The sequence below is a fragment of the Ambystoma mexicanum genome, chromosome 4q (genome assembly GCF_040938575.1).
Source record: "Ambystoma mexicanum isolate Mex_15411 chromosome 4q, UKY_AmexF1_1, whole genome shotgun sequence".
Taxonomy (NCBI): Eukaryota; Metazoa; Chordata; class Amphibia; order Caudata; family Ambystomatidae; genus Ambystoma; species Ambystoma mexicanum.
The window spans coordinates 779,561,930-779,587,503 of record NC_090928.1 but is presented as its reverse complement, the minus strand read 5'-3'; the positions used below and the strand labels follow the sequence as shown (position 1 = coordinate 779,587,503).

Sequence of the window (25,574 nt, the reverse complement as noted above, 5' to 3'; positions counted from 1 at the left end):
TGAAACTTTTTTTTAACTCTTCTTAACCCATACTCTTCATGAAGTTTGTTGTATATTGTTCTGCTTGTTGATTTACTTTACAAAAGGGTTGACAGACTCCTTTTCTTCCAGATAAATAATTTTTTTTTTTTTATCTTTGCTAGCCTTGAGTTTGAAAGACAGCAGCGAGAAGAGCTAGAGAAACTGGAAAAACAAAGGTATATTATTGCATTTCCATAGTTAGCCATTTGTTTGACTCTCAGTACCATAAACATGTCTGCTTTTCAGAAACCTTTTAGTGTAACATATTTCTGTATTTTGTTGCATTACTCAGTACAGGTTCATTAGTATTCCTCGATGTTTCTTAAGGATGTTGCTGTTTTCGTTGCTTATTTTTAATGAATTGAAACATTTTTTAATGCAAGGAGCAATACAATAATCGTTTTTTTTTTTCAAATGAATGCATTTCAAGAAAATACTGATGATTCTTTTTAAAAAAATCCTTTGAACATCTTGTAATTTTTTTTTTACTGCTCATACTCTGCAGATATGCTGGCAGCAGGACGTAATACCAGAACATTCCATGCAGCACAATATAGAACTGAAAAATGGACCCTTGCATAGATGCATGGCCCCAGTGTCACAGATAGCCATAATAATCTAGAGAAACTGGGAGACAGTTCAAGGGTTTTTATTAAATATGTTCAAAAGGACTGGTTTGCTATTCTAGGTAGGTTGGTGCAAGTACATTCTAAGGGCTCTCTTGTCTCCCGTGAGCTTGCTCCCTCCACCCTAGCCCAGGCTTCCATTATCCCTTAAGTGACTGTAAACAAGAGCTAGGTAGCATCTACTGTCTAAATACTCTCTGGTTAGCGGAGAGGGCTTAATGGAGAAGACGTATCTATCAATTTCCTTCTCGGACTTTTAAGGTTCCGTAACCTTTTCCCAAATCTAAACAGAAGTTGTCAGTTCCTTCTCTCATTTGCTCCCTTCTTATTTATATGATCAGAGCACTCCTCTCTCCTCCCTCCTACTCTGCTCCAATAACCCCTCCCCTCCTCCTCTCTCTCCCTCACTTTCTCACCATCCATCCCACTCTCCTGTCCCTCCAATGTTTTGCACTTGCACTCTATCTCCTCCTGGCTCCTCTTCTCCCGCCATCCTCTCTACTCTCAACCTTCCTGCCTGCTATGTTACGGTGAGCCCTCCTCAGTACACTGCTTGGTGATAAGGTGCCCTGTTCGCTCTCACAGGGATACAGTTCCCTGCTCACTCTCCCAGGGATATAGTTCCCTGCTCACTCTCCCAGGAATATAGTGCTCTGCTCACTCTCCCAGGGATATAGTTTCCTGCTCACTCTTCCAGGGATATAGTTTCCTGCTCACTCTTCCAGGGATATAGTGCTCTGCTCACTCATCCAGGGGTATAGGTCCCTGATTTCTCTCTCAGGGATGTCGTGTCCTGCTTACTCTCCTAGGGATATGGTGCCTTGCTCACCCTTCTCTACTAATGTATCTCTCCCTTTCAGCCTACCTAATGCACTCAAATGGAGTAATCCGATGGAGTCATCACTCCTTTCCCAGCAGTAACCTCTCCCCATGTGGCATGGGGACGGCAGCCATTACCTGATCCTGACCCTGGAGGGCAGCTATAGGAGGGAAGATCACATGGGGGAGGGGGGGCAACCCTCAAGGAAGTGACACAGAATCATCAGATGAGACGTAGTATCCTTGCCGATTAAGGGACCTTAGACCCCCTTCCTACAACCCTAAGGACAATCCCTTCCCTAATGGACTCATGAGTTGTACTTATCCTACCATTCCCCTAATAGGTACTGGTACGAGGAAGAATAGGAGTATCCTGAATGAAGAGCACGTTCCCAGTACTGTGACGAGAAAGATCCCCAATGACTCATAAGAGTTATAAGATCAGTACTGTGACGAGGTAGAAGAATGGATTAATGAGGGTTACATGTAAGAACCACATACAGCAGTCTAGTCTTCCACCAAATCCTATTGGCCAGATCCAGTATAAAAGCAAGGAAAGACTCTGGAAGTGTGAGAGGCCCTGTCTTGCAGATAAATAGGCCTTGGGCTGCTGTTCCAGAGTAGAGAAGGGGGAACCCTTGCACCCCAATACCTTTTGGAGAACTGGGGACTTCTGGAGGAACCCCAGGAACTGCTCTGGCCCCCAAGAAAGTGGGTGAACCCTTAGGCACTAGCAGTGTGTCACAGGGAAGCTGGAAGCTCCTTCATTGGGAGAGTTCTCCCACTCAAGAAGGGAGAAAGATACCCAGGAATGAGTGATTTTGCCTGGAGGAGTCAATCCTCTCAGTGCTGACTGAGGGATACACGGGTCTGGTGCGAGGTCAGTGGGGCCAACCGGCTTACAGAAGGGACCGAGGAGAGCAGACTCCAGGAGATGGTACGCAGCAGCAGGGATGCCACAAGAGGAAGAGGAAGAAAGACTTCCTGGCATATGTCGGTACCGAAAGGCAGCCTCCACACTTTTTGAGCTCAAAGACATCCAGAGCAGGCAAGCGGGAACCGCTCGGGTCACAGAAGTCATGGTGTCAGAGCGGTGAACCCAGAGAAAAGGCACAGGATACTGAAGAGCCGCTGCAGGTTTGCCACTGGACAGAACACGCACCATAGCGAGCCTTTGAGTCCACCCAAGGGACGCATGGACAATGGAGCACTTCGGCAAGCCTATAGAAGACAAATAGGAGGGAATGAAACATATGAGAAAGAACGAGAGACTCGATATCTCTTAAAGAGAATCATCTTTGGGAGGCAAAGCCTGAGAGAGGACAAGGGAGGAAAAGAAACTCCTCACCTTGTGAACTTTTGCAGAACTATGTTAGTAGCGAGTCTGGGACCTCCACACCCAAGGGAGGCAAAGCCAGAGAGAGGTCAAAGGTATAAGAAAAACCCTCAACTTGTGAACTTTTGCAAAACCAGAACAGTTCTGGGACCCATACAAAAGGGGAGTGCAAAGCCTCAGAGTTTAAGGGGAGAGAAAGAGAGCACTTCACCTTGTGAGCATTTGCAAAACCACAAATATGCAAATGTACACAGTCTGCCTATTAGAAAGCCCAGGCAGCAGAGTATACCCAGCAAGTGCAATTCACAAGTATGTTCATATGAGAAAGTCCTGACAGGAGAGTGTACCAGGCAAGGTCAAGCTGAACAGTGTATAAAGTCATATGAGGAAGTTCTGATAAGGATACGTCAGGAATAGCCAACGACTGTATTGAAATCATATAAAGAGGAGAAAAAACCTAGCAGGAGAGTACATCAGGTATCCTGCCATGATTAAAACGAACAGCCAAGTTTTGCATACCAGTTGCTTTGTTAAACAAGAGAAACCCAAGGAAAGTGACGTCTATACAAGTGTAAAGCACAGTGAAGAGGAATCATAGGGGAAGGGAACAATCCCCTGGAACTGTGAACTTTATCCATTGGGAATTTGTATGTTGGAGTCATGCATTTCCTTTAGAACAAATATTTGTGCACTTTCAAGGCCAAAGACATTATCCTTTTCACCTTAATTTTATTAACATGTGAGGGCTGGAATAGTACATTGGACAGTTTGTTTTGGAAATCTTGACATCGGACAGACCCTTAGTTTTGTAGGGTAATACCTTTTAGAATAGGGACCGAGAGGCATTTTCTAACCCCTTATTTGTTTTCAATAAAGATGTATGGCCAAAATCATGAATCCCTGTGTCTGCGTCTGATTCCTGTGTCCTCACAATAAGTACTGGGCATCTAACAGGTTCAAGCAACCTCAACCACAAGAAAATAATTTGAAACAGGTTTATATTGCTGTCAGGAGCGGTAGTGTGGGAAATCTTGTGACATTGTGCTATTTCACCAAAAATTTATACAGACTGCTATCCCAACCGGTATTACCCAAAGTGACCTTTTACAATTGACCTTTTGCACAATTGATCTTTATATTATTTTAGTTATTTTATATATGTATTGGGTTGATTTTGGATTATAAATAATATAAGGGGATTGGGTGGAGGGATTGCGGGGGGTTTCCCCCCGCATATCCTTCCTAATTGACCTTCTAAATTAGGTCAGTTCTCCAGAGGTCACTTCTCCAGAGGTCCATTGTGAAAAGGTCAATTAGTATACAACCATCCCAACCAACATGCGCTCCGCAAAACATGATCAGAAATATAAATAAACTTGAACCTAAGTTATATATAAATGGCCTAATGGCTGAAAACAGTTGCAATTAGTTCCAGAAGAAACTGTTATTGGTTACTGTTTGAAACACAAATAAGCACTGCAGTCTTAAAAACACCACAGCCAGCACATTTCAACCTATACCCAGGTCTTTATCAAGGCTAATGTTGCTGACCATCCAGGGACAATGGATGCTCTTGATCCTCTGAACTGTATAAGGATTTAATTGCCAGGTAAAGCCATTAAACTACACAAAATCTGAAAAGCTCTTCTGGCAGAAAACGTAATCTCAGTCAGAGCTACATAATAGATTGTTCTACCCTCCGACTTAATGAGAAATAAAGGACCTCAATAAATGGAGTGTATTACGCTCAGATATTTCCTAATGGGCCGTGCGTGGCGTGCCGCCTGTTTGTGGCCATGTTTTTCACAGTATGAAAAGTAACCAAGACCTGTTTCTTCTGGAACTAATTGAACTGTTTTCATCTATTTATATATATATGATTGATTATTTATAATGCACTTAATACCCAGAGGTTTCTAAGCGTGGACCTGGGGATCGAACCTGTGTTGCTCTGTGTCATCTTGCTTCCAAGGTGAGCACACTGCCCCTGAGCTATCCTCCCGAGTCCCAATAACTTTGGTTCAAGTTTATTTATTTTTCTGATCATGTTTTGCTGAGCACATGTTGATTGGGATACCAGTCTTTACCTAATGCACTCACAACTCACTACTCTCCCCCCTCTTCTCTCCTGCACCCTTCTCCTCTCAACTCTTTCTTAAACCCCTATCTACTATGCTTTCTTTCAGCACTCCCTCTCACTCTGACTACCACCCTCACTGCCTTCCTTCTGTCTCCCACTTTTCCCTCACTACTACCTATACTCTTTGAGAAACCAAAGGGTTCTCACCCGCTAGTTCGTGGGGACTTGTCATCCATGTGGCCAGGTTAGAGCCATCGCTTTTGGATCCAGATACTTGGAGTGGACCAGTGCGAGAGGATCACCTGGGTGAGGGGTGTTCAGGGTGTGGGGATGGAGATAGCCGATGGTGAGACACGGTATTCCCCCTCTTTTGTTCATCTACCCTATCCTATGTTTTAGGATTTACCAAAGTCACAGCTCCCCCCAACCCCCTGCCCTTTTTACACAAACACTGGGTCAAGGAAGAGGGTGACTAAGAGTAACCAGACTAACTGTCTCACATCGTACTGGACATGTCCCATTAATCGTGTCAGGCAAAGTTAGTCCCTTCACCCTAAGTGCATACACCTGAGACCAGTTAACTCTCCTCGCATGAATAAAAGGCAACACCTAAAGACACACTCTGAGGAAGGCGGAACATGAAAACAAACAGAACTTCCGGGACGAAAGTCCACCTACTGGAGCAGAGCAACGGACCTAGGGACGAGAGGAGCTGGCCGAAAACCCCAAGGCTTCCATACTGGAGGTTGTTGCCTGTGACAGACCACAAAAGACACGTGGAGAAGGCCAGATCCCACAAGTGAAGATTGCATTGTGTTTCAAGGACGCCAGCGACCCTCCCGGGTGAACGGCAGTGATGGGGAGGCAAGGCCAAGCCTGTGGTATTAACTTTGACTCAAACATTGGAAACCGCAAAACAAGAAAAAAGCACACACAGATGGTGAATTGCCAAGTGACCTGAGAGACCTGTGTGTGTTAAAGTGAATGAAGTAGCAACATCATGTCCTAAGTGAAGGCTGCACGCTTATGGATGAGACGCGAAGAAAAGTAGACCTGTGAATGAACTTTAAATTAAAATGTAGCTGTGAGATCAGCGATACTAAGTAATGGTGTGGTCCGGTGAAAGGAAATAGCCCGTTCGAAGGTCTCTGTGAAAGGTACATTGTTTGAAGGTAAACAGCAATAGTGAAAGTAAAAGAGTGAACGTTGAGTCGAAGTAGTTCTGCGGTGGTCTGTAAGAAAACCACGCACATTCAGAAGACTTCGACATCCAAAAAGGGGTCTGAGCCCGGCAGAGGGAGACCCGAAGTATACAAGGCTTAGGGAAAGCAGCCCCCTCCTTGCAACTTTGTGTTGAACTTTATTGTGAGAAGTCTGAGCCCGGCAGAGGGGGACATATGAGAATTGTGTGGTGAAACGTCTGAGCCCGGTAGAGGGTGACCTACGAAACCATATAGTGAAAGGTCTGCGCCCGGAAGAGTGGGACCTATGAGAATTGTGTGGTGAAAGGTCTGTGACCGGCAGAGGGGGACCTACGAGAATTGTGTGGTGAAAGGTCTGAGCCTGGCAGAGGGGGACCTTCGTGAACGTTTTGGTTGATACCTACATTTTGAAATCCAAGAAAGAGACTTTAATGTGGAAGGCCAGGCGAGCCTCGATCCACGGTTTTGAACTGTGCACTGTGTTGGAAACCGAGCCAAAGTGTGTCATCCTGCCAAAAAGGCTCTCATTACCCCGTGAGGCCTAACGTTGGGAGGAGAGCTACTTCAGCCACATTATCATTTGAACACTGATTGTTCCTTTTGCATACATTTCTCCTCTTTACACTTTTGTACAAGAGATAGGGCGTGCATTAGATTTAGTTAGCATAGGCCATTTTGATTTGACAGACTTCACTAGGACTGTTTTGTTTATCGTTTGATGGTCGTGACTACTCCCATCTTTGTTATAGGGCAAATTAGGAGTTTCTCCAACCCAGTAATTTTCAATAAAGGTTTTACAGATTGTATCCATTGTGTCAGTGTCAATACTTGTGATACCATGCCTTCCATACATCTCACAAACACTCTCTCACTCATTGCTTCATTCTCACAAACTGGTGCCCCTCTTTTTCAACCAATACCTCACCTGACTCTGCTCCTCACTCCCCTGTCTGTCCTCTGCCTGATCTCTCGGTCCACCTCCACACCTTCTCACCTCACTGCTGAAACATCACAATCTGCGCTTCACTCACCTTATATATTTATTTTCGAATGGATTGTGTCCTCCCACGTATTCCTCATCTTATATCTTCGTTTACAGATTTAGCTGTTTCTGAAAAATGTTTCTCTCGGCAGAGACCGTCATCTTGATGTCCCTTGAAAGCTTCCATCTCGGCTGACGTCATCGTCGAGTACATATACCACTTGCAGCGCCCGTTGAATTCAGTTCTTTTTTTCTGCGAATGCGATTGTTTCGGGAATTAGGGCGTACATCAGTTTTCTTTGAAAACGTATCGAAAATGGCCTTGTCTTCAGCTGCGAACACTCCGAAGACTTGCTTCAAAAAGTGCCTGAATAAACATCGCCTAGATGTCCATCATAGACATGCATAACATATGCATCTGGTGCCTGGGCGTCGAGCATGTAACCAACGACTGTCGTTTCTGCCAGTCAATGACAGGTAAGGCCTTAAAAGAGCGCAAAGCTAAACATTCAGTGGGTAGGATTGTCCCCAAATCCCTGTCCACTCCATCTAAATTTGGGTCATCCCACGAGTCGAGAGATTCCTCCCCTCAGAAAGAAAGATTAAAAAAACAGACCCACTCGACGAGCAGACACTCCTCGTCATCATCGAGGCATAAATCACCTTCTTCCTCATCTTCTCCCTCAAATGAAAGGAGAATATTCTGAATCCTCCTCCAAATAGGAGTGGGAACTCTTTAGGAAGAAAATGTGCAAATCTTTGAGAATCAGGCCCGTCCTCCTCGAAGCATAAGAAAAGTGGGCATATTACAGTCGATAACAAGCATGAGGCCAAGGCAAAACCCTGCGTGCCCCGGAGCCCGGGTCATAAGCCTAAAACTCCTGGGGAATCTTAAAGTACTCAGCGAGACGAGAAATCCTCGAAGAAACCATCAAGGGTCAAGTCCCTCGATGCACAAGTCCAGCCATCGACGCCGATACAAAAAACATCAACGCCGAATGTACATTGTTCGGCGCCTTTACCACAAAAAAGTCAGGAAAATGTTTTTAAACCTTTACCTAAGAAGTATATCTTTAGATCCTTAAAATCTATATGTGAGGGCTATGATACCCCTCCATGTGGTCTCCAATTGGATGCTCCTAGCATACAAAAAATACTAATATACTTGAATGTTTTATTTCAGAAGAGACCAGGGTTAGGGAGCTACTTGACACCCTACAGACAGCTAGTGGGATAGACACCTCCCCAGAGCTAGCATTTGGGAAACCAGACCCGACTGATCATGCAGATGAATCGTACAGAAGCCTAATGTCCAGAGTGGTGGAATTCCTGCGATGGAGTAGACCAGCTTCTGCATTTGAACAAGACCACCTGACTGACATATTGGACAAAGGTCCTCAATATGACCCTACATTACCATTTCATGTGGCACTTCAAAAAAGCATTGCAGCAAACTGGGAGGCTCCAGAGTCCAGTCATGTAGTAATCACAAATCTGACAATAAAATACAGGCCATCCAGTAGCGACTCTGGCTACCTGTCAATACATCTAACTCTGGAAAGCCTAGTAGTACAAGCAGCTACATCTTCCTCCAAGCAAACTGCGTAACCAACCATATCCCCTGATAGGGATGAGAAATGCATTGACTCTTGGGCTAAGAACGTTTTTTTCTGCTAGCAGCATGGTTTTAAAGCCTGCTAATTCTACATGTGCCCTTGCAAAATTCTCATTCACCCTGTGGAACTGCATAGTGACGTTGTCTGATCACATCCCTCAGGGTGAGGAAAGAGACTGCTTCATGAACCTGATGAGGGATGGCAAGGAGGCCATGTGTGAGTTTCTGCAATCTGGTCTAGACACTGCTGACAGCGTTAGCAGGGCCAGTGGCGACAAGCACTGTTATACACAGATTTGTGTTTTTGAGGATGTCGGGGTTCGCACCTGATTTACAATCCAGACTCCTTACCATGTCCTTTGATGGCTCACATTTATTTGGAAATAAGGCTGACGAAAGCATTGAAAAGCTGCAGACCTCAAAGACGGCAGCCAAGTCCTTAAGTGCTATAGTCTGAGGGGTACGTCTTTTCGCAACTACTCCTCAGTTGGAAGAGCGAGTGGACATGAGGGAGTGGTGCAAAGCCTGGTGAGAGGCCCAGGCAAGGGCGAAACATTAGCATGTGCCTCCAATTGGGAGAATATCAGCACTGTGTACAAACCTAAAAGGAGATACCAACAAAACGTGAAATCTAAAACTATTAGGAATCTAGTTATTACTTTTTCCATAATTATATTAGAAGCCCAGGCGCATGATAGACTTGGCAAACTCCTTATCCAATCTTACAACCCAACTGATTAGTGGATTTCAGTCATCACTAGGTTTCTGCTGCCAGGCATCTCAACCACCAAAGAATTAACAACTAAATAACTCTAAATAATGTCCAATGTTTTGCCCAGCTTCGTTACCTCTGGAAACGCTGAGGAAAACCCTGTTTGCACCCATTGCCATAAGTCAGTTTTTTCCACACCATCCTTGACACCCCTAATAATCAGCAGATAGTCAGAGGATTGACTGTTTTCCAAATCTTCAATTGTCGATACCAAGCCCGATGGAGAAATACTTACCGTAATGTTCTTTCTATGGATTCTTCTCCCGCAGATTCCTCATCAAATAGTTATCCCCTTCCAGCTTCAGCTGCTCCGAAAAAGCTTCGACAGCTGGCGTAGCGGACCTTGAGGCAGCAACGAGACAGCAAACACTGTTTGAAAAACTGATGTTTGCCCAGGGGGGTTCAGCATGGCTTATCTCTTAGCTTTATAAGTGTTTGAACAACAATCTGAATGAGGGTCTTCCCTCCTATGTGAGGGCATGGCATTGGGACCAAGGAGGAGCAGTGGAGGAAATCTGGAGAGGGGTGAGAAGGGCTACAATTAGCATTCAATATGCAGAACCAAATTATAAATTAGTTGCTAGATGGTATCTTACCTCCGATAAGGAAGCACGTATGGGTAAAGCGGCACCTGGCTGTGTTGGAGGGCTTGTGGAGGTGTAGGCACGTGCCTGCATATCTGGTGGTCCTGTCCTAAACTACAGCCCTATTGGAAGGAGGTGTCTGGGTGGACTGTTCCACACAATCCAAAGGTGTGCTTACTGGGCTTGGCGGATACAAGGGGCTGGCACACGGGGGCTAGTTCTGTAGAGCTGCTTGGACTGATGGTTATAGTAGTAAGGAACACTATGGCACCAGCGTGGGGATCGCCTCGAATCCCCCAGATTGATGATTGGTTGAGCGGAATGTGGAGGCTGCTCATATGTGAGAAGGTGTTGTTCTCCCTGTGGAATAGATTGCCTCGATTCTATGAGAAGTGGGAAGGCTTTCTAGAATTTAAAAACATGAATACATTGCCTAATCGGAACAGCACTGACCTAAGCCTTGCACATGAGGTCCAACTCTAATCTGCACCCCCTGTACCTTCCAAGTTCCCTATCACCTACTGCCTTTGTTCCTCACGCCTTTCCCGACATCAGGTCTGCTACACTGAATTCTCACCGGGAACACCAGTATAATGTTACGCTGCCTCTATGCTAAAACTGTTGCTAATTCTGCCTTATAAACTCGGAATCTAAAATTGCATGCTTCTTCCTTCACTTTCCCGGTAACATGCCTTCTCGCATAGCTCTATAACATATTGTTGCATACCGACTCTGTTTGCCATGAGACTACCCTACCACTGTATCTCTGTCTTCTTAGCCACTGCCCAACTTCCCCTTACATGCGTATTACAGTTCCCCGTAAATAGAGGTGGGCCTAGTATGCATAACCTTGCCGATCATGTCACAGAAGTCTGTTTCACGCAATGACCTTACTATACAATTGTTCCCTTTTAATCTTTCTGCTCGTTTGCTTGCTTAATGTGGCATTCTATGCCTAGATTTCCCCCTCCTAAATATGCACGTTACCGCCATCCACGTTATTTCCTCATGGCATATTAACCACAACCCTCTGAAACAACTGATGTGCCTCCTCTAGCGTGCACTGAAAGTACCCATTATGTCGTTCTCAAGTACCCTGTTGCAAGATAGGAACTTTGTTAAGTGTGTATTTCTTGCACCTATTATGTTTACATATGTACCTGATGTAGTTCCCCGCAACAAGAGAGCTTTCCCAAGTATATATTTTGTGTAGCTATTATGTTCCCATATGTACCTGATGTAGATCCCCGGAACAACAGGTTAGCTTTCCCAAGTACATATTTTGTGTATCTATCATGTTCCCATATGTACCTGATGTAGCTCCCTGCAACAAGAGGCAAGCTTTTCCAATCATATTTTCTATGTACCTATTATGACCTCCTATCAACTTTGACGTAGGTCCCTGCAACAAGATGTGAAGCGTTTCCATGTATGTATTCTCCTGCACTACCTAGGCCCAGTGTAAGCCTGACTTGTAATTATTGTAACCATGTCTGCCTATTGCATTTACTGTAACCATATTCTTAAGATAAAGCGCCGAGATGCAACTGGGCGTTGTGTGCTATATAAATAAAAAAATAAAAAAACAAGGGCTCTTGGTTATAATATGTACTTGGTTTCCTTCACGCAGCCATATTGTATCTGGTGGACAGTGTTACCTTTGTTTTGCAATTTTATTAAATATAATGATAAACACATTTGAATACAAATGAAGGAGCATTCAACCTGATCTAAGAATCAATTTACATTAATAATTCAGTGAAGAGGGAAGTTTTCAACTTTTTCCCAAAACACAGAAGAGAGGGTTCAGATCTCATGCCCATTGGTAACTCGTTCCATAATACAGGTGCAAGAAGTTGGAGACATCTGCCACTCGCTCGGGTGTGTTTGATAAGTTTACTAATCACTAACTGCTGAGAACTGGAGAGCAAGGTGTGAGTGGGCTTGTGTCGTTTAAGGCGCTCTTTGAGGTAATCTGGTGAATTGCCATATAGGCATTTCTGTGTGATGGTTAATGTGTTGAACCAACCCCTCTGCACAATTGGTAGCCAACAAAGTTTTTTCAATATCTGTGATGTGAGAACGCCTGTCAGCATTGGACACTATTCTAGCGGCCGCGTTTTGGACCACTTGTAGTCGAGCTATTCCATATGCAGGAGCCCCCAACAGTAGGGCATTTCCGTAGTCTAGTTTGCGTCCCACGGTTGCTCTAGCAATGGTGGCAACATCAGCATCAGTTATAACTGGCTTAATTTGACAGAGCAACCAGATGTAATAATGGCAGGAACTGCCATCTCCCGAGATATGAGAATTCATGCTCATATCTGAGTTAAGTACAATGCCCAGGGACTTTGCCTTTTTCATGATGGGAATGGTGTAGAAGCCCAGTATTAGAGATTCATATGCCATTCCAATTTCTTTGACATAGTCTGGGTAGCCAACAACTGTTTATCAGTAAGACATAGCCAGTGGGAGTGTTTGCCTATTTTTATGAAAATCTATATAAAGTAGGCTACAAAGAGGAGAATGAGCAAATAAGGACATATCTATTTAAATTGGATATGCCTTTGCTGGGTGAGTAAGTAACGGAATCCCTAGATGCACCCATTAGAGTAGAAGAGATAATGCAGAATATTAGAAGTAGAAAACCAGTGAAGGCAACAGGACCTGATGGCGTTTCGGTGGGTTTTTCTAAAATATTCCAGGCAATATTGCCTCCTATGCTTAAGAGTGTTCAATGCAATTGTTGAAGCTCGAAATGTCTCTCACCCCTCTCATTTCTGAAAGCTTCAATATCAATTGCATATTAAAAAAGGAAAACATCTGGAAAATTGGGCCTCTTACCGGCCTATCTCTTTGTGAAATGCAGAAGCAAAAGATAATGATAATAAATGGAAGGTCGGGGAAGGGAACTTGAACAACCGTCTGACCGGGGAGGTGGTTTAGCATTTATCTTGATGGGAGTTTTATACCAGTAAAGGAAGGATTGAAGTATGTGGAGGTTTCTGTGCAAAAAGAGGTTGAATATATGAAAAGATTTAACTCCTGATAGATGTCACAAATATGTTTGTTTGATATTTGGTTTATAAATAAAAGCAAGGATTTAGAAAAGGAAATGGCAAAAGGTGGTAAAATGGGCTGGAAAAGAGTCACACCACAGGAACCCTGGCCCAGCCAACCAAGAGGATCAGGAAAGCCAGTGGATACCAAATAACTGTGTGCAAGCTTAATTCAGGACACAGGTTCCACCCAATATAGCTAAAACTGGTACTAAAAATGCACCAATGGCTTCAAAACAGAAAATATCCTCCAGTAGGCAAGTAAACATGCTGCACTCTGGAAAATCCAACAGAATTGAGTTCAGGAGCAGGGCCTCCCAGGATATACCATACACCTCAGAGCTGGCCCAAGCCAGTCCTCCAATCACACCAGTGGGCTCCAAACAAACGTTTTGTCGGACAGCAAATCAGGATGTCCCAAAAACCCAACATGATGTGCAACAGCCATTTCTTAGGCTAGAGCTAGTCTAAACCAGCCCAAAACGCTTTAGAGGGTGCAGGGCTGGGTTCATAGTGTGATCCCATGTGTACACAATGAGCATTTTAGGCCTGCCTAATGGTCTGCCCAAATGAAGGTATACCCAAAAAAAAAATGGAAGAGCAATACGGCTTGAAAAAAATACATTAGTACCCCAATAGCTACCAAAAACATGTATTGCTCTACTAATGCAGTAGTGGAGCCAAAACCAAATTACAGCTGCCATCAGTCTACTCACCAAAACCAATGTAGGGTGATGATATTACACTTCGGCATTAAGCACTCCTGGCCTTGGAGCCTTATCGGCTTCCACAAGAACCATATACAAACATGGATTGTAGGAACAGGGGGACTTTAGTCGGTGTGCTTGACTCCAAAAATAAAAGAAGGAAAAAGCAATAAGTATAGGGTTCCCTAAAAGGAGATTGCAGAATGCCAAAAATGAAATTGTACCCTAACGTCACTACTTACATAGCAGAGGCTGAGTTTATTCAAAATGGTTAAATGACGAATTAGCAGGTTTGTCAGGTTACCCTCTAATAGTGTAAGGGCAATGTTAACAGGCTAGACCAAATAATTGTGACTGGTTATTATTATTTAACTTTCCTAACAGAAAATGGAAATGGCAGGTAACTGATGTGGCCTGTGTGTGTGATAGCTTGAGATGGTGGTAATTGTCTATGTGCGCTGTCATTGCTTTTCCTAGCAGCATCCAGAGGGAAGCTGGGCAAGCAACCATGCAAAACTTAGAGCGAAGGTAGAACTTCACCAAAGCTGTTAGTTATGGTGGCCGCTGTTTTTCTCGCCTTGCCGATTGTCTTATTTGAGATTGCACGCAAGACCTTGTCACCCACTGGGTATTTGTCCTCATTTTCAATATGACCCATGCACGCCCACACAGATGTTCCAGTTCATTGCAGCAGTTCTGGACACATGACCGGAAAGGGCCTTTCCTCCTGACAACCATGTGGCAAACCTCTTTTAGATGGTGCATGTTTTCCAAACCCAAGAGTCAAGTCTTAGCCCCTGCCTTTCTGTGTTTTCACGGACTCGCAGCATCCTTCATTTTGGAGTGGCTTAGGTTTGGCTGCACATGAGGTAATGCCAGTGGCTGCATCAGTGTCACAGTTTCATGGAGACATGACGACCTGTTGCAGGTCTCTGATGGTGTCACATGACCTCCTTGGGTGGACCCAGTAGACAATTTGCTAATGGGAGATCCTTTTTGGCACCCTTCGCCTTAATTGATAATTGCCGCGGATGTATCCTTGAAAGATTGCAAGGCTCAATTGAACCCCCAGATGGTGAGCAGATTATGGCTCCCTGCTGAGGTGAATAAACACTTTAATTTATTGTAAGTACGAGCCATCAGTCTGGCCCTGATTGTTTTCCTTTCTTCTGTAAAGAACAAGTGTGTCCAGAGTCTGATCTATAAAACAGTGCACATGCCTCACATCAACAAAGAGTGTGGCATGGTGTCGTCACCTCTGTAGAAGCAATGTCAGGAAGTGATGCACCTGTGGTTCTGGGCTCTGGAGAATGACAGCCCTCCGTTGGCAGCCAATTTTGTTTGGACGGAGAACATGATTGCAAGCACCTTCAGCTGATGGACACCAGTCTCCCATGAGTCCAAGCTCTACCAGGAAGTTCTGGATAAGATTTTGGGGTACCCTGCATGTAGACCTTTAGCCCTCAGATGCAATAGGAAGTTTGAGTTGTTATGCCATACAGAATTTCCCCATGGCTAGCTCTAGGGAAACACATTGATTCTTCAGTGGAACGTTTAACACCATGTTTCGTTCCTACTAATTTCTGTCACTGAACAGATTCTCAGGAGATTGCGGCAGTTTGGGTCCCCCATGAGCTTTATCACCCTCTACTGGGCCTTGAGAATGTAGTGCCCCGAACATCTGGACATGACCATCTGTCCTCCCTATCTGTGCCTCAGAAGCCTCAACCTTCATGTTTGGCTGCTGAGAGGCTAAGGAATCGAGTGAGGATTTTTCTGACAATGTCCTGGATGTGCTCCTTTCCCCCCTGAAGGCTCGCCGGCAAGCCTGTCGATGTGTGTATGTGGTTTACAGTTTGGTGCAGCACAAAAGCTCTGGATCCATTAATCTGCCTGTCCTCTGTAGTTATTTATTTTCTGTATTTCTTTGCCTAGCCAAGGGCTTCAGATCAGCACTACTCCCCCCAAAACTACAGCACATTAATGCTGTTTACGCAAGAAAAATAATTTTGTGTACCCACCATTGTTCTATGTGTTTTCCACAAATGTTGACTTGAATATGTACACTGTAATATGTGAATTTCTTGGCAAATCCTAATAGGAGTCGGGTTTGTTGCACACACACAATTTGGAGATTGTCCCAAAAAATGTTTTTTTGGCACTGTGTGTTGTAAATATCTTTGTTTTTTTGTCTGATTGTTCTGTTTTAGCAAACCATCATGTCTTCATTTCTCTAAATGTTGGATTTATGTCTTTTTGCACACAACTCTAATATAAAAAATGAGATTTATCTCTACAACATACTATTGGAGAGTGATTCCTTCCTTAGCAATGCAGAGTTTGATAATACATGTGGAGGTGTTGTTCTGAGCCTAGCATCCTTGGACCTATTCATTTGTATCTTTTGTTTTCCTAGTTAACCCTCCTGGGTAGAATAGGTTCCACACCAGGAGCCCTATTTTTTGATTCTAGTCTGTACAACCCGTGGCTGTGGGCATCGACCGACCCATAACAAGGTCAAAATCTAGCTATAGTAAAATAAATTTCCATCTGTCATCTATGGATAACGTCAACGTAGTCTCATATACCGATGACTATTTTAAACAACTTCTAGGGACCACCTCCACACTATGAAACGAGGAGGGTGTGCTCACTAGAGGTTTGACTGAGGACCAATTAGAAATACTCAATCAAAAGAAAAAAAGAATAATTCGAACAGAGCTACATGGCAAGTTCATGCTCGAATACTTGAGGGCCGGCATAATACCCGAAGGCCTCCAGGTACGGAACATCCCCAGGGTATTTACAGATAACCCTAAGTTCACGAAAAACTTTAGTGGGGTTGGAAATAAATGCAGCCGCGATTGGTTGATTCTGGTTATAGACACGGCTAAAGAGGAATGTGAAAAACAAGGCGCTGAATTAATCGATTTGGAAAAAAAGTTTCTCGAAGACAAATCCATTCAGGATGCTAAGGATAAGCTGGATAAATTGGAGTTGGAAATCACCAAGTTCAAAAATCTGACACTGGACAGGAAGGTGGACAAGTTCAAAAAAGGCCTAGCGAACTATTCAGAAGAAAAAACCTATCCTTTTCTCAGACCTACATACTACACAGATTTACAAGCAAGCCAAAACTACAATCGGAGAAATAGATCAGTCAATTTCACAGGGACCTCCTCCAGTGGGAGTGGAAGTACCTCAAGCCTACCGGGATCTACAGCGCAACAGCAACCACAAACTTTTTTTCCCAGGGGCGGACAAAGAGGAAGACCCAGGAGACGACCGACGCAACCAGGACAGCGAATGAGAACGCGCCAGTGGTACCAAAACCAAGGACAGAACCAGGGATACCAGTCTTCATCTTATCCACCCGCTTTATGACCCCACCAGAATTAAGGCTCCTCGCCAAGGGTTTATCCTTTGTCCCTGCCCAAAAGGCACAACCTTTTGAGATTGAATTAGAACTGCGGAAATTATTCAGAAATGTACGTTTGAAACATTTTTTTGAAGTTTACTTACCTTCGTGCAGAGACACTGGACAACAACAACCACAGAATAAGTCAGACAACACCACAGGTTTAAAAGAACAATCCAAGTTCTATCCTCCACCTGGCTCGACTCCCGTTGAGATCATAACTTTTGAGAAGATAGTCACCAAGACCATACTAGCTGGTTTTAAAAAAGACAACTTCTACAGCGATAACCTTGACAAAGAAGAAAGGATTGCTCTGAGAAATTTGGAAACCGACAGATCAATCACAATCAAGCCCGCAGACAAAGGGGGCGGCATAGTCGTTTGGGATACCTCTGATTACAACATTGAGTGCCTACGACTACTGGGCGATCGAGAAGCTTACCTACCTTTGGAATACAACCCTACCAAGGTCCTCCAAGACGAAATTGCAAGCCTCACTCAACACGCCCTCATGCAAGGTTGGATATGTGAAGATGAGAAGATGTTCTTGAACAAAACCAACCCACGCATCCCAGCCTTCTATATCATCCCAAAGATGCATAAAAATTCAGAAAAACCGCCCAGTAGACCGATTTGTATCGGCGTGCGAATCCCTCCTGGAACCTTTGTCCCTTTACACAGACTATTTTCTAAAACCTTTTGTAATCAAAATGCCTTCCTACCTAAAGGATACCACAAACACTATTAACTTACTTGACAACATCATCCTCACTACCGATAGCCTCCTTGTCACAATGGATGTTGAGGCTCTATATACATCAATACCACAACAAGAAGGTCTAGAAGCCATTCGTGACATCCTGAACACCAGAGAAGACTTAGATTCTACCCCCACAAATTTCATCCTTGAGTGTACTAGATTGGCAATGTCTGAAAATGTCTTCCTGTTTCAGAACCAAATCTACAAACAAACTAAAGGTGTGAGTATGGGCGCTACTTTCGCCCCGGACATTGCCAATCTATATATGGCCCGCTACGAAAAGAACCATGTCTTCACGCCAGACAACCCCTTCCTAGGAAACATCTCATTATGGAAGAGATACATTGACGACGTGATTATTATATGGCAGGGGACACCTTTGGAACTACAACAGTTCCACAGTTGGATCAATTTAAGAAATACTCACATTAATTTTACCATGCATTGGGACCACCACCAAATAGATTTCTTGGATCTGCATATCTACAAGACCGGGGATCGACTAAAAACTGAGTTGTTTCGAAAACCCACGGACCGCAACACTTTGTTGCACTTCCAAAGTTATCATCCGATGGGATTAAAGTACAATTTACCTTACGGACAATTTTTGCGTATACGAAGAAATTGTTCAGACCTGGCAAAATTCCAACAACATGCGGAAGGACTAACCCAACGACTTGCAGAGAGAGGCTATCCAAAAAAGGCCATCAACCAAGCCAAAAAGAGAGCCAAACATACACCTAGAGAAATCTGTTTGGAAAACAAACCGAAAAAAGATTTTCGAAGACTGGTATGTGTCACCACTTTTGGACCCTTGAGCCTATTGATCCAGAAAACCATCAAGAAGAACTGGCATTTGGTGAAACACCCCGGCACTCTGCACAATGTGCCATGTTTTGCTTTCAAGAAAAACAGAAATCTAAGAGACGCTCTAGTACACAACTTCATAGAGCCACCCCCACAAACACAGAACACACTATGGGATTTACCTCCGATATTTTGACATCACAAATGTGGTCAATGTGTGGCATGCCCTTTGACCCTACAAAAGAAATCTTTCGAACATGCACAAGTTAAATGGATAATGAAAGATTTTACAAACTGTAACACGAAGGGTGTCATATATGTAATACAATGCCCTTGAAAACTCCTCTACATAGGAAAAACCACACGTGCCATCAAAATGCGCATCTCTGAACATCGTTCCTGTATCAGGAACAAGGTAGCAGACAAGCCCCTAGTAGAGCATTTTATCAGTAAGAACCATAGTGATACTGATATAAGATGGTTTGTCCTCCAAAAAGTGAAACCAGCAAAGCATGGGGGGGATCTGAACAAAACGCTGACCCAATTAGAATAACGGTGGGTCCACAGGCTTAACTCCGTTCAGGCTGGTCTAAATGTGTAAGTTGAATGGAAGTCTTTCCTGTAATGACATGTGCCCAATGATTGAGTACGAGCTATGAACTTCTTAACACTATGATCATTTTTCATTTCATGAAATGCAGAAGTCGGTAGACATTATGGCACTGTGTGTGTTTTTTTGGTCAATGTATGAAATCACCTACATGAAAAACTACACTTTCTTTGTTAATTCCAAATGTTTTCTGTCATTATGAAACTATGTATTAAGTTTCCAGGCGACACGCCCTAATTCTCACCCTCTCGGGCTGTTAGTAATACAATACAAACTGTCTACTTACTTAATTATGTTTTTTCTCTGCTGAGATTCCTGAGACACATACACATTTTGTGATCCATGCCACAACATATTGAAATGAAGTATTTTCTGTAATCACAACCTCATGGGGCCATTAGCTATGTTGTTTCAGAGTATAAAAAAACCAATGCCACTCCGTAATGCTTACGGTTGCCATGACAACCGTTTGTCAACAATATTGTCTAAATTAACTTTTTAGACACGCGTTGACACTAATCACACCCAAAATTGATTGAGCTTTTTTTGTGCCCCCCGGATGGAGCAGAATCCATCATTTTGTTTCCCACTCGATCCTAGGGCCATTCCAAGATGGCCGACATATAAATACCTACAGGGACCTAGCAACAGCGTTACCAACGCTTTGCAGTCAGGCCCCTGCAGTCTCATCTGTGACTCAGCAGCCTGAGGAGCTCCAGCTCGTACTTTTTTGCAGACAGGCTGCCCATGCTGCAACCCTCACAGGTACTTTAAAATAAACCCTGCACTTACTGCTATATATATGAGACAGTTGTTACTAGGTAACCACACTCACCTTGAGCCATATATATTTTTTAGCTGTGCAAGCCATGTCTGTTTCCCACTGATACCACCCTGGATCAGCATTTTTCGACCTCCAGCGAGAGGTAAGACTTTTTTCCCTGAACTTTTTTTCATGCCTTTTTAAACGGGGACATGTTTAGCTTCAACCTCCCTTTGCTTCTCTCGTTCTCTGTTATTTGCAACAGGATCATACAGAGACCAGCCCATGCGGCTAGCAGATCTCAAATTTAGCGCCTGTGAAATCTATTAACCCATAGGTAAGCTATATGCTTTTTGATTTTACATCAACCACACGTGATTCACTCAAACTAAATAATTTTGGCTCAGACACCCCCCTGACTGTAGTCTCCTTCCCCTGCAGCACAGTCATCAATCTACACAGAACTCCGTCCTGATGAAGGCCGTGTTAAAGATGAGGCACACCTAGCCCACCTAGAAACGGCTGAAACACCTGGTGTAGATGCACTACTCCCCACAAAACTACAGCACATTAATGCTGTTTACGCAAGAAAAATAATTTTGTGTACCCACCATTGTTCTATGTGTTTTCCACAAATGTTGACTTGAATATGTACACTGTAATATGTGAATTTCTTGGCAAATCCTAATAGGAGTCGGGTTTGTTGCACACACACAAGTTGGAGATTGTCCCAAAAAATGTTTTTTTGGCACTGTGTGTTGTAAATATCTTTCTGTTTTTTTGTCTGATTGTTCTGTTTTAGCAAACCATTATGATGTCTTAATTTCTCTAAATGTTGGATTTATGTCTTTTGCACACAACTCTAATATAAAAAAATGAGATTTATCTCTACAACATACTATTAAAGAGTGATTCCTTCCTTAGCAATGCAGAGTTTGATAATACATGTGGAGGTGTTGTTCTGAGCCTAGCATCCTTGGACCTATTCATTTGTATCTTTTGTTTTCCTAGTTAACCCTCCTGGGTAGAATAGGTTCCACACCAGGAGCCCTATTTTTTGATTCTGCAAGAAAGTGGACAGGGTCGGTTAGTGAGTGAAGAATGATAGGATAGGTCCAGAACCAGCAGAAACTGGTTGTGTGTGTTGGCTTGCAGATTATAGGTTGCATGCACTGGCTTCTTGTATCCATGCAGGTAAGGTTCAATGCCTGGGATGTTTCTGTGTGATTGTTTGTGTAGTGGTGTCTGTGTGTTTTATGTGTAGATTGCTGGTATTTAGGGTTCTGCAAATTGGCTTATATCCATACGGGTAAGGTCCATTGCCTGGGATGATTCTATGTGACTGTTATGTTTGTTATGTAGTTATGTAATATTGTGGTGCATACTTTTTAATCTGTTGCATATTTTGTGAAATTCAGTCCCTCCTTTCACATCTGTGTGTATTTATTTTCACCTGCACAATTTTGTGACAGTGCATTTTTCTGCTTGAGAGTTTCTCACTTCTGAAATGCACAGCACATTGCAACTAGCAACAGCAAACATCTAACTAGAACCTTTGCAGAGATGGGTAGTCTAGAAATGGGAATATAATGTTTGTTTGATTTGGGGATTATTTTCAAAGGAATATATTGTACTGACAAAAGCGTTTTCGGATGAAGAAAATAAACTTCAAACATTTCATATTCTCTGGTAGCAGAAGAATCCTTTAGACGTTATGATGTTTCTACTGCCTTTCTAGGAGTGCCATGTGAAGCCCAAGCATGGTCCAAGGCTTACGTTCCCCTTCATGCCTCTAGGTGATTAATCATCAAGGGATGAACAATTCCAAATGCATGTAATTGTGCCAAACTATAACTAAAGCACATAAAAGATTAGCATACTTATTTGATGCAGCGATTACTGCTGGGCCTCCACAACAGTATCAAAGTCTAGCATTATCCTTTCCTTTACAGTCGTTAATTGTGATGAATGGGGTAACTCCTGCAGGTCTCTAAAATGACTTATGGGACGGAGCAACTTTGGTCTTCTTGAAAATTCTTTAGATCTCTAGGCTCTTTGAAAGACATAGGGCCTCATTAGAAGTCTGGTGGTATCCCACCGGTAAATCTGGTGGGACACCAACAGATTCCAAGTGCTGGTATTACCCATTCCATGGAGTTCCATAGGACTCCATGCAGGGAATCCCGGCGTTACCAGCACCAGGAATACTGGTATATTTTGCTGGCGGGGTGCCGAAATTACCAGCAGCTCCGAGCTGCCATTAATTCCGGCACCCCACCAGCAAACTGGAGATGCCAGTGCATAAACACTTTATTAGGCATTTTGACATAGTTATACAGTGACATCATCACAATATTCTATAGTCACTCAAATTGGAACATAAAGCCAGCAAAACCTTTTTCCCCCTTGCAGGGGATAGTAGGGAGTGGGACTACTCTGTATGTCCTCGTCAATGGATGTGGGTTTTGATTGCACATTTCACAATCCGTTAGAGTTCGCCCTGGAGCCAGCGCATTAGTGGGGGCCTTCTAGTGAGTCCTGGATACCTTTCGGAGTAGTCCATGAAGGGTGCCCACGTATTCAGAAAAGTGTTCAGAGTCCCATAGCGGATTGCTGATATCTTTTTTCCGCCACTACTGTTTCCCTGCATTTCGACCACTATAGCGAGATTGAGGGCCATCTGCGTTCTTCCATAGCCGAGCCATTGCAATTTCCGCCGCTAGTAGGAGGTGTGTGCACAAGCGCGCTGTCTGCCCCGAGAGTGGGAATTCCCCACCCCCTGTTTCTCCCAGGAGTATTATTCCAGGAGCCCATGGGATCGTTAGCCCGTTGATTGCTTTAGTGTGGTACAACACCTCTCTTCAGTACCCCGCTGCTTTTTGACAGGCCCACATTAGGTGAAACAGGGTGCCTCTGGTTGCACACCCTCTCCAGCAATTTCGGGGAATAGCCAGGTTAGATTTATTTAATTGGTCTAGGGTCACATAGTACCTGTAACAGAATTGATATCCCCCTTCCCTGTTCGAAATACATTGAGTGCTCTTGTGCAGCCTGGTCCAGATCTTTCCTCATTCTTCTATATCTATGGCTCGGCCTAGGTCCTTTTCCCAATCGAGCATATATTTTTCTTTTTGGCAGGCAGGGTCTGTGTTATCTAAGAGGCGATAGAGCGTGGATATTCTCCCCCTTGTTGTTGCCAATTAGAGTGTACTTTCTAGTGCTGTTAGGTCTCTCGCCCCCTTTCCCCTAACTTCCCTGTGCGAGGCCCAACGTCATAGCTGGGCGTAATGGAACCTCTCTGTTTCTGCTACGTAAACATTTTTCTTGCATTTTTCAGAAGTCAACGGCGAACCCTCCTCTAAGAAATCTGATAATTTCTACCCTCCTTCCATGCTGCAAAGCCGAGCGAGGGAATTCCTGGCGAGAACTATGGTTTATTCCAAAATGGCATAAGTGGGCCTAGTGTGCCGTAACAACCCAATTTCCGAGCAGCTGTTTTCCAGTAGTTTTGTACAGTTTTTATCATCTCTGTGAGGGGACCCAGACCTGCTTGGGGTTTTGGGGTTGGTATGTGCGGGAGGTCTACCTGTGGGACTGGACACCAAGCTTCTTCTATTTGCCTCCAGAGCAGCTGGTCTGATACCTGAACCCACGTGTATGCATAAAATAGCTGAGCTGCTTGACACATCTGAGACTCCCATCATTTTCTTTGCCATTCTAGGCTCCCCCCCAAACCCACTCCATATAAACTTTTCTATATTTCTCTGCAGGGAGAGTAGACCACTTTTCAGAATCTGCACCGGGAGCGCCGCGCATGGGTAGAGTAATCTGGGTATTAGATTAATTTTTACTGCGGCTATTCACCCGAGCCAGGAGATTTCTTGAGTCTTCCAATGCTCTAGGACGTGCCTAAAATCATTAAATAGTTACGGGAAGTTGTTTTGATAGATACGAGAGGTATCCTTGGGACTCCAAACCCCTAGGTACTCGATCACGGAATCCGCCCAGGGAATCCTTAGTACGGGACTAAGGGCCGCCTTTTGCTTCTTTGTGAGATTGATTGCCATTGCTGCCGATTTATCTAGATTCACCCTAAACCCAGACACCCTACCGAATTCCGCAATCTCCTCCCACAGGTACCCAAAGATGTACTTGGTTTGGTCGCTGTTACGAGGACATCATCCGCGTATAGCGCAATTTTGTATTAATGGCCCCCCACCGTGAGTCCCTTTATCTCCGGGTTTTGCCAGATCCTACTTGCGAAAGGATCCATGGATAAGGCAAAAATCAGAGGCTATAGGGGGCAAGCCTGCCTTGTTCCCCTGGTAATGTGTATTGCTTCTGACCTAATGCCATTAACTCATAACTGTGTGGTAGGGATCTGATAATTAGCCATTGTCCATTTAATGAAATTCAGGCCAAATCCAAAATATGATAGCACACGACTGACATAGCCCCAGTCTACCAAATCAAATGCCTTGTGGGCATCCAATGAAATGACCAGCATTTCTACCCCCATCCTGTCTGCGCTTTCTACAAGGTCTATGGTATGCCTGATGTTGTCGTGTGTCCCCCTCCCTGGGATGAACCCTGTCTGATCTCGGGCTATTATGTCGGGAGCCATGTTTTTAACCAGGTCGCTAATACTTTCGAAAATTAAAAAGGTTTATGGATAAGTATTGTGAGAGACTCTGCCATCGACTTTGTGATGGTACCAGTCGTTAGAAAGGAGATAAACAAGGCAGTCAGCTGCAGGGGGCAAGTATGTGCGAATAGGTCTTATATAATTTCGCAGTCAGTCCGTCAGGACCTGGTGCTGTACTTTTCAATGATTTTATGGCATCTACAGTTTATTCCACTGTGATAGGGTTGTCTAGGGATTGCAATTGCATTCTATTTTGCTGCGTCTTGGTAGTCTATCAAGGGATGTGGGTGGCCCTGTCATTACTGCTTTATGGTGGTGCACCAACGATTCCATTTTGTCCCCCTCAGTGTATCGGGCTTTACCATCCTCTCCTGTAAAGCGGGATATATTATTCCTAGTATGTATCCATTTTAGTTTATATGCAAGTACTCAATTTGCTTTATTGCTTTTACTGTAGTAAAATTGTTTTGTATAGGCTAATGACGGTCAGCCCAGTGCATCTCGAGTGCTACTTTGGCTTTTTTCCATGTTATTTCCCTTTTCCTTGACTAATGGGCTTGCAATTCTTTTTCTAGAGATGCTACCCTACGCTCTAATTTGGATACTGAGATTTTCGAGATTCTCTGTTGTTCAGCCTCTGCGCTGATTAGTGTCCCCTGTACTACAGATTTCATGGCGTCCCAGACTACATCTATTGATGTGTCGGCTGTCGTGTTTTCCATGAAATAGTTGGATAGTGCTAAGCTGGTTTCCCTTTTAATGCTCTTG

At 43.9% G+C, this 25,574-nt stretch overlaps 1 protein-coding gene across 6 annotated transcripts in view; it reads left to right on the top strand.

Moving 5' to 3' along the window:
* KIF16B (kinesin family member 16B) overlaps positions 1–25,574 on the top strand; it is a 3,050,718-nt gene that overhangs the window by 1,836,202 nt on the left and 1,188,942 nt on the right. For all 6 annotated transcript variants that reach the window (XM_069608346.1, XM_069608345.1, XM_069608343.1 and 3 more), the window contains one exon: positions 144–197. In XM_069608346.1, the coding sequence (XP_069464447.1) occupies positions 144–197 (54 nt within the window). The remainder of the gene's footprint in view (positions 1–143; positions 198–25,574) is intronic.